Source organism: Hipposideros armiger, unplaced genomic scaffold (genome assembly GCF_001890085.2).
Source record: "Hipposideros armiger isolate ML-2016 unplaced genomic scaffold, ASM189008v1 scaffold_98, whole genome shotgun sequence".
Taxonomy (NCBI): domain Eukaryota; kingdom Metazoa; phylum Chordata; class Mammalia; order Chiroptera; family Hipposideridae; genus Hipposideros; species Hipposideros armiger.
Window position 1 is genome coordinate 3,950,216 of NW_017731448.1, and position 10,253 is coordinate 3,960,468.

Here is a 10,253-nt window from a genome sequence, read left to right on the forward strand (position 1 = left end):
CACCCTAAATGTTCACTTATTTATTTTTCTTTAACTTGAATATGGGAGAAGTGAGTCACCATTTTTTGCTGGTCATTGGGATTCCATTACAAGATTTGCTATGCTTTTACAAAGGAACTCCTCACTAACATTAATTCTTAAAAAAAAAAAAAATCAAAGGCCAGAGGCATTGACATTTTGTGTCTTTTACTGACTTCCTGGTGAAAATACAACAAAGTTGGCGGCTAGTCTCTCAGAAGCTGGGTGTCATGTGGATGGCTTGCATATATTCCAGATACCAAAATAGTCATTATAATGCACTAACAACACGTAGTGCCTTAGTCTGAAAGCTCATGGCGTTTTTCATGACCGTCCTTCCTTCCACATGTGGGCACAAATAGAGAAGGCTAGGATCGTTCTGACTACTGCTTTCACTTCAGATGGGACAGCAGGAGTCAGAGGCTGATGGGGCATCTTATCTGCTTGATGAGGAGTGTAGACAGGTCCAACAACACGCGTTTTTCTCGGAAGTATTCTCCCAACTTCGTGAGTTACACCTGAGTGCTGACCCCTGGTCTCTGCCCTGACCAGCTGTGTAGTCCTGGCTAAAGCAACTACTTCCTCTGATTCCCTTCTTTTGGATTCTCTGTGTGGGCTACAGGTGGTGTAAGTAGGTACCCAGCACCAGACCTGGCACCGAGTCAGTGTTAGGCATTATTATTGTTGCTATGGCTTGTTTTTCTCAGCCATCTATAGCACAATCTTTACCAACCTTTCCTTTTGTTTCTTCTTAAGCATGTACTTTAATCAGAGTTTATAACTAAACCAAGTTCTTGACAAAGAAAAATACCCTCCTGATGCATGTATCATTGTTTCCTTAGGACGCTTTCCAGCATTTTACAATTGATGCTGTTTAAGAACAGGCACCAAAAGCACTTCTGGCTTATGTGCGATGGGAATGCATACTTAATACTAACATTACTGATGGATTTGGCTAAATTGCATGTTGACGAGCTCTGGGTCCTGGGGTGGGTCACTGTTCATTTGGTGCCATGGTTGCATTCTTCATCTGTGATTCCAGTAGCTATTGGGACCGGTGGGACCAGATACGAGTATATGGTTCGACTGGCACAAGCCATTTATTCAACAAATATTCACAGAGTACTAGGTGCCAGGGGTTAGGCAGGAGTTGGGGTCACAAGTGTGAACCAGACCCATATTCTAACAGCAGAGAGTTTATGGAGTCTGGCGGGGAGGCAGAAAACTATAATAGAACTGTGAAAAGACTACTACATCACATAAAAGTTCAAATCCCATTCATGAATAGTGATGTTTTTTGAAAAGAACAAAGAGATTGGAAAGGAAAGCAGAGAAAGGAGGATGTGAGGCCACACACGCATGTAGGGTGCTCTGGGGAGACGATGTGCGTGTATGTAACATGTACAGGAAACGTGCCCTGACCGCCCTGCGCTTGTCTCTGAAAGGCATGTCCTAAAGATATATTTCTTAGTGGATGCTCCCAGAAATAGATTTAAGGTGCGATTATTTAGCAATGTGTGTTTAAAATCTCAAGTGACTATTGGTTCCCAACTATGTCAAGTGATCAACTCTTAGATTAAAAAAAGGATTCATCAACTTTAATGGTTTCTAGTCTGTTTCCTAGAATACTACTTTTTTTTTTTAGATGTGGTCGATTTTTGAGAAAAAGTTGCAAAATTCGTTTTGGAATTTCTATGTACTATTTTTCATACTTGGAGGCTCTCAATATGCAGTATCATCAGAAAGGCTGTTTAACCTTCTAAAGAGTTCTCAAACGTCTTTGACCAGAGACTATCCCCGCCCCCCTCCTTTTTCCTTAACACCTGTTATTATAATATCCACAAAATGTTATGTCAGGACAATGGCCTGGCTGATTGGTTTCTTAATTTTGTGCTGGTTTCATCTCACTGTGATCTGCCAGAAGTATCTTCTAGATGCCACTGGTATGGTTCTAGCGATGTCTCTAATCCTCAAGGTGTTACATCACGTTGGCTCAAGCTCTGGGAATGAGCATGGGGGGAGCCCCCGCCGGACCCGCGGGAACAGGCAAAACAGAAACCACGAAAGATATGGGGCGATGTCTTGGGAAATATGTTGTGGTTTTCAATTGTTCGGACCAGATGGATTTTCGAGGGCTTGGACGGATTTTTAAAGGTGAGGGTTATATATATATATTTTTATTTGATGAGAAATTTCAATGAAGGTGGAATATCGTGTTAAGAATTACTTTCCAACAGTTGGCTGCATTTTAGGGTCATTGTTCTTCAATTTTGTAAAACTTTTTGGAAAATCTGAACCTTACCAGTGTTGCGTGGATCAAATGTCAGTGTCACTTGCCTTTTGTCATGTTTCTTTATCACTGTAGGTTGGGTATTTACAGATAAAGTGCCACTTTGAGAGCTATTTTTTGGGGGCACTCTATGCACAATCTATTTGTTGAACTTTACTTTTGAACAAACTTACCTCTGCTTTGTCTTGGCAGCTGCATTATGTCCTTTTCTTTGGCTTTCCAAAATTACATACTAATTGGATTTTCTATTTAATTTTCTTCCTAAGGCCTGGCACAGTCTGGATCCTGGGGTTGTTTTGATGAATTTAACCGTATCGATCTACCAGTACTCTCAGTGGCAGCCCAGCAAATTTCCATTATTTTGACATGTAAGAAGGAGCATAAAATATCGTTTATTTTTACTGATGGAGATAATGTGACTATGAACCCTGAGTTTGGACTTTTTCTTACCATGGTAAGGAAGATCTACTGAATGCCAGCCTTCTTATCACAGTTTTCATACATCTCCTTGGTCATATGTCACCTACAGTCTGTGAATGGAAATTAGGATTGTAATTTTCGGTCCTGTTTGAAAGTCTTGGGTGTTAAACAGAGCTCATATTAACAACTCATGACTTAATCTCTCCAGTGACAAAAGAGAGGTTAGATAGGAAAAATGAATTCTCTGGTTGTCATTGCAGATTTGTGGTGTGTACATGATGGATCTTTGAATATCATGGTGATGTGATGGGTACTTGTTGCCCCATGATCATATCATTCATTCTTGGGTTTTATTTTCTGTGTAGAATCCTGGCTATGCTGGGCGGCAAGAACTCCCTGAAAACTTGAAGATTAACTTCCGCTCTGTGGCCATGATGGTCCCCGACCGTCAGATTATCATCAGGGTGAAGTTGGCTAGCTGTGGCTTCATAGACAACATTGTTTTGGCCAGGAAGTTTTTCACACTGTACAAGCTATGTGAGGAGCAGCTTTCTAAGCAGGTGTGACATTCTGAAGGTCTCTATGTACTTATGCATGTTTCATTTTTCTATTCAGTGTAATTTCCTCATTTTGAAAAATTGTATACAGGGGCTGTTGACAAAGTACCTTATTGCTATAGAGTAGACTGTGGTATCATTACAAAAATAATTTTGTATGCATATTTTATTAAGAAGTGCATTTAAGGAAATTAATATTTATGGCATAGAAATGAAGTGAATACTATCTGGACTGATTTAAGACCCAAAGCATTATGGATAGTAATTTTTCCTCTTTATCCCACTTGTACGTTCATCATAATATGTGTTACGTGTCCTCATGGTTTTCAGGAACCTCGCAATCATTTTACTCTTCTCACTTCCAAGTTCATTCAAGTATTTGGCCAAGCTTTACTAATTGTCTGTCTTATCTGTTGTAACTGCCTTGCTAATTTCCTTTGCTGTTTGGAGTAGCAGGTTCTGATACTATGGGGCGTCAGAGTTAAGAGGCACGGATTTAACCATGTATTACTTCTGTATTAGTTATCTTTTGCTGTGTAACAATGTTACTACAAAATTACTGGCTTAAAACAATACACATTTATTATCCCACAGTTCTGGTGGGTCAGGAGTCTTGGTACAACTTAGCTGGATCCTCTGCTTACAGTCTTAACAAGGCTGCAGTCAAGTTCTGGCTGGGGCTGTGGCTTCATCTGTTGCTTGACTGGGGAAAGTTCTTTCCTTGTGAGTGTTTAATCACACGCAGAGCCTTCTGGCCCTGACCATTGGGCCTTTCTGGTTGGACTGATCCTAACTATTTGCTTTTTGCCACCACCGTTCTTGGTTTCTTCTGCTTTTTGCATCTTTTACTCTCTCATTCTTATCTTTTTCTCTGTCAAAGAAATACTTTTCCATGCTGTTTTTTGCATATAAAAAAGTTCCCACATCCCTGACTCCTGCCTCTTCTTCTTAGATTTCAGTTCTACTTCCCTCACCCCTACAGCCCTTACTCACAAGGTCAGTGTGAAACGAAATGAGTCAACGCATATGAAACAGTGGGCCCCAAGCTGACCTCTTGATTAATGTTGCGTGAATCTCACTTCATGCCCATGGATTTAACTGAGTCCAATTCTGATGAGTTTCCCTTGATTAATTCCACCCACTCGTACTTTTAGTCATTGTTACTTTTATGCAACCTTGCTTATATTTTTATTTTGCTTCTAGCGGAATTTAAACTTGTTGAAGGTAGGAACTCAATCTCAATATTCTTAGTGTGTGCTCCATCCTCCACATGGTTAGTATTAAATGATGTACACAGCTGTCAGTTACCTTAGCAGGTTATTGTTTTGGTTTTCTTTTCATTTTGGTAAAAAACATAACATTAAGTTTACCATCCTAACCATTTTGAGTGTACAGTTCAGTAGTGTTAAGTATATTCACATTGCCGTGAAACAGATCACCAGAACTTTTGATCTTACAAAACTGAAACTCTGTGCCCATTAAACAACAACTCCTGTCTTCCGCTTCTGCACAGCCCCTGGCAACCACCATTCTACTTTCTGTTGCAATGCATTTGTCTACTTTAGATAACTCATATAAGTGGAACATACCGTACTGGTCTTGTTACGAGGGGCTTATGTTACTTAGCATAATGTCTTAAGGGTTCATCCACAGTGTAGCATGTGATAGGATTTGCTTACTTTTTTATGGCTGAATAACATTCCATTGTATCTATAGACCACATTTTGTTTATTCACTCCTTGACGGGCATTTGGCTTACTTCTACCTCTTGGCTATGTGAGTAGTGTTGCTATGGACATGGGTGTACAGATGTCTCTTAGAGGCCCTGCTTTGAATTTTTTTGGATATATACCCAGAAGTGGGATTACTGAATCATATGGTAGTTCCATTTTTTATTTTTTGAGGAGCCTCCATTCTGTTTTCCATAGTGGTTGGATAATTGGTTTTTAATTATTTACTTTATATGTGCTAAAATTTGGTGTGATTGAGTTTTGTAAACATGAATGAAGGCAATAACGGAGCTGGGAGCTTGGCTGCTGTTTTGTCCTCACTCTTGCGTCCTCTAGGTTACCCTGGAATGTTAACTACTTTTCTTCTTCCTCAATACTCCTGTCCTTTTACTTATCAGTACAGATAGATGTATGATGGTCAGGCAAGAGGTCTCAGTTTACTTTTGGTTCAGAATTTCAGCTTTAGAGATATGAGGGCTTTTTAAAAAATGGATGGTTGATTAAGAAGAAGCTCAAGTGGACGTGTATTCTCCACGAGGAAATTTATTCCTTTCTCCCTATCAAGTTGTATCTATTAGTTCTGATCTAAGGGCTTAAATTAATGATGGTACAAGAAGGGACTCTTTTAGGTAGTCTCTATTTGCTCAAAAAATATATTGATAAAAAAATGTTTGGTCCACTAACTGTACAAGTTTTCTAAAGGAAAATCAGCACGTATTCATTATTGCAAATAGGCCTTCTGCCAGACATGTATCGTTTCCGTGTGTAAGTTAATATTGAAACTAAGCCCGGTGTGCCTCACCTTCGTCAGGTACATTATGACTTCGGTCTGCGTAACATTCTGTCAGTCCTGCGAACGCTGGGATCAGCCAAAAGAACCAACCCCACAGACACGGAGTCCACGATTGTCATGCGTGTCCTGCGAGACATGAATCTTTCTAAATTGGTAAGAGGCACAGATGGAAATGTGGCGCTCACTTAAATGTCTGTTCAACTAACTAAACACCAGTGAGATTTAGAAATATTTATTTATATGCTCATTTTAAATGCCTGATTGTCTGATAAAGTGCTGGAGAGCATAACTTCAAATTGCACTTTCTCAGAAGTTATTTTTGTGGTAACTCCAATGTAGTCTAACAGGCCTGTTCTAATAGAATTGAAATGGAGTTTTAAAAATCCACATGCTAAGTTTCCAAACACCTTGAATCAATTTTGTGTTTTAGAGCTGAAATCTCACCTTCTTTAAAGCCTGAAGAGCATGACAGGAAATTGCATGTAAACTTTACAAGTGTGTAATAATTTCATACTCTTTCATTTCATGGGAGAGACTGATAATCAATTGTCCCGTGTCAGTGGCTCTATGTACAGGGTGACAGGATGACATACTTCTTGCTTCAGAATAAAAATATGAACCAAATTCCAGTTCATGAATTTGCCACCATCATTTAAAAAATTCATTTTAATTTAAATGAGAAATTGTACACTAGGTGGCAACCCCCCAAATTGGATATTTTATGGAAAGGTCATGTAGGCAATATTTTCTTTCCTTTTTTTCCTTCCCTTTTCCCCCTCCCTTTCCTCCCCTTCTTTTTTTTTATAAATAGCTTTTAATTTGTTTGAAACATTATGGGAACATTCCTTAATTTCAAGAAAGGTGACATTTTATTTCCTAATGGCTATGATAGAATAATCTGGGCTGTGTCGGGCATTTTCAGTTTCTCAGTATATTGCTGTTTGTGCCCAAATAGCTGGTCTGATTTGCTTTTCTTTTCTTTTTGAGATTGATGAGGATGAGCCCTTATTTTTGAGTTTGATTGAAGACCTCTTCCCAAACATTCTTCTGGACAAAGCAGGTTACCCCGAACTGGAGGCGGCAATTAGTAGACAGGTAATACGTTTCACAGGGCGTCAAGTACCGTGTCTGTTTCACCTGAATTTAATAGGATTGAAGCGGAGCTGGTGGGACCCAAATCTGTGGGTCCTGAGAACAAGCCCCTGAGGCCTGCCTGCTGTGTTAAGGGAGTCCACTGCGCACCACTGATAGCACTCCTCCCGCCACGAGGGTCTCCTGCCACCGCACAGCCACATGCCCTGTTGGCTACGTGCTCCTGGCCCTGTTACTGATGGGAACCATTCCACACCAGAGTCCAAAATGAAATGTGATGGGCCAGCAGGGGGCCGGCGGGACTCAGCTGGTGGCCTTGCCACACCAGTTGTGGCTCTGTCTGCCGCCCTGGTGTTTGCATGTTGCTTTGATCTCTGGGCCCTTGCCGCCACCGAGTGTCACTTGCAATGATTTCATGTGGCTCCTCAGCTGTCGCTGTTTTTCCCCAGGATCACCTGTGACTCCTTCCTTGGGCTCTGGAGGATCTACCACACTCTGGGTACCATCAGGTGTCTGGAGTTACCATGATACTTGGTGCAGTTTTAACTTTTTATAGTCTTCTTAGGAATGGAAATGAATTAGTAAACCTTGTGCCTCAGTTTCCTTCCCTAAGAAGAGCTTGGAGAAAAAAGTGGTATAGAAATGGTGATTATTTCATAATATGAAATACATTTTAATTCCCTAATGGTTTTTGTTATAAAAATCTAATATGGTAGTATGTAATGGATGTTTTCCTTCTAAAAAGTCTGTATATAAAATTCTTAATCTCCTAATCAGGTAAGAGTTATAATTCATTTTGCAAATGGTTTCTTCATCTTATGACTAAATTAATTGTAGCATTACCTAAAAAGCCACATATAAAGTAATTTATAAGGTGACTTACATTTGTAATTTGTAGCATAGAAAAAAATCTGAAGAGCCAATATATAGCAAAAAAGGATACATGTTTATTATCCAAAAATTATTTAAGTAAAAATAGAAGCATCATTCATAGTGGGCATGAGCATAGCATGATGGCTAAGAGCATGGACTGTGGAGCTGAATTTCTCGGGCTCCCATCCGCACTCCATAACTTTACAAGGAATAATCATGGGCACATTTCTTAGTCTCTCTGTGCCTCAGTTTCCTTACCTGTAAAATGAAGATACCAATAGTACTAACCTAATAGTGTTCTTATGAAGATTAAACTTAGAATAGTTTGGCACAGAGTAAGTTACATACATGTATTTGATAGATAACTAGCCGGTGGATTTATAGAGAGAGCTTGAAATTTATGTGGAATTTTAGTCAACCTGGTATGCTAGAAGTCTTCCTAGTTATTAAATGTCATTTTTTAAATTAAACATTTAAAATACATTTTGGTATTTGAGTCGTTATTCTTAAGTTGTTCCTAAGATGTACATATAATAAAATGTTAATATGAACATATTCAATTCCCAAAGACAAATGTAGCTTTGTCTTGTTAGATTGGCATAACATTTGATTGTGTTTGCCTGCTTTTTGTCTATATAAACATAGTCTTTTATGCAATGTATCTTTTATTTTGGTAAAATACATGTGAAGTTTATCATGTTAGCCATTTTTATTTTTATTTTTTAAAGATTTTTTGGGGAAATTGGGGAGGGGAACAATGTTGGGGAATTGGGGAAGGGGAACATTGTATTTTTCCAGGACTCATCAGCTCCAAGTCAAGTTGTTGTCCTTCAATCTTAGTTGTGTAGGGCACAAGCTCAGCTCCAATTCCAGTCGCCACTTTCATTCTTAGTTGTGGGTGGGTGTAGTCCACCATCCTATGTGGGAGTCGAACTGGCAACCTTGTGGTACACTGAGCCATCTGGCCACCTGTTGGTAGCTCGCGGCTGCTCAGCTCAAAGTGCCATATTCAATCATAGTTGCGGGTGGGCACAGTCCACCATCCCATGCAGGAGTCAAACCCGCAACCTTGCTGCTAAGAGCACACGTTCTCACCACCTCAGCGGCAGCTTAGCTCGGGCGCAACTCACTGGCCCATGTGGGAATCAAACCGGTGACTCTGTTGCTCAGAGTTCGTGCTCTTAACCAATTGAGCCACTTGGCTGGCCCTGTTAGTCGTTTTAAGTGGACAGTGGAGTGGCATTATGTACAGTCACGTTATTGTGCAAGCATCACCACCATCCAGCTTCAGAACTTTAGTCATCTTCCCAGACGGAAACTCCATACCAATTAAACAATAATCCTCTATTCCTCTACCCCTGCCCCAGCTCCATGTCTGTGCTTATTTTGAGCACAATGAGATAGCCCAATGTGGGCGTTTTGTTGTGTTTTCAGGTTGAGGAAGCTGGTTTAATCAACCATCCTCCTTGGAGACTGAAAGTCATCCAGCTGTTTGAAACACAGAGAGTTCGGCATGGAATGATGACCCTGGGGCCGAGTGGGGCAGGGAAAACCACTTGCATCCATACCTTGATGAAAGCTATGACAGGTAAGGGAGCAGCTAAGCTGCGTTACTCTGGGTGACACATGTAAATAGTTGTGACACATTCAAATGCCCCAAGAGGGACACAAAGGTGGATACATTAATATATTTTTATGGGAGAGAATGTTGCTTTACTGATTAATGGGTGCATTTTAGAGGTAACATATTACATTAATGGACCACAGAGGAAAAACATTTTTTTCCACCTTTACTGAGATGCAGTTGACATATAACACTGTGTCAGCTTAAGGTGTACAGTTTAATGACTTGATATATTTATGTGTTGCAAAATGATTGCCACCACAACATTAGCTACCAGCTCCATCCTCTCACATCATCGTTACCATTTCTTTTTTGTGGTGAGAACATTTAAGATATACTCTCTTAACAACATTTAAGTATATTTCATTCAGCATTAATAGTTATAAGCTGTACATTAGATCCCCACACTTGTTTATCTTATAACTGAAAGTTTGTACCTTTGACCAATATCTCCCCATTTCCCACCACCCCCAACCCCTGGCAATGATCACTCTATGAGTTTCATTTCTTTAGATTCCGCATACAGTAAGTCCTCACTTGTCATCAATAGGTCCTTGGAAACTGTAACTTTAAGCCCAATGATGTAGAAGAAAATCAGTTTTATCATAGGCTAATTGATATAAACTAAAGTTAAGTTCCTTTAACATATTTCTCATCACAAAACATCACCAAACTTCTTCTTTTTTTTTTTAAATAAAGTTAACCTTTTTTTTTTTAATCGGGGAATTGGGGGGATGGGAACAGCACTGGGGAATTGGGGGAAGGGGAACAGACAAGTTTCTGTTCTTTTGTTCTTCAGTCTAGTTGTGGAGGATGTTGCTTCACTGGCCCAAGTTGGCACCATAATTGCGCTCTT

At 39.9% G+C, this 10,253-nt stretch overlaps 1 protein-coding gene across 1 annotated transcript in view; it reads left to right on the plus strand.

The window, feature by feature from the left end:
- The window catches only part of DNAH5 (dynein axonemal heavy chain 5), a 212,920-nt gene that overhangs the window by 86,859 nt on the left and 115,808 nt on the right, over window positions 1-10,253 (plus strand). The window contains exons 34-39 of the mRNA XM_019646195.1: window positions 1,994-2,172; window positions 2,575-2,762; window positions 3,094-3,288; window positions 5,827-5,961; window positions 6,796-6,903; window positions 9,208-9,361. Of these exons, the coding sequence (XP_019501740.1) occupies window positions 1,994-2,172; window positions 2,575-2,762; window positions 3,094-3,288; window positions 5,827-5,961; window positions 6,796-6,903; window positions 9,208-9,361 (959 nt within the window). The remainder of the gene's footprint in view (window positions 1-1,993; window positions 2,173-2,574; window positions 2,763-3,093; window positions 3,289-5,826; window positions 5,962-6,795; window positions 6,904-9,207; window positions 9,362-10,253) is intronic.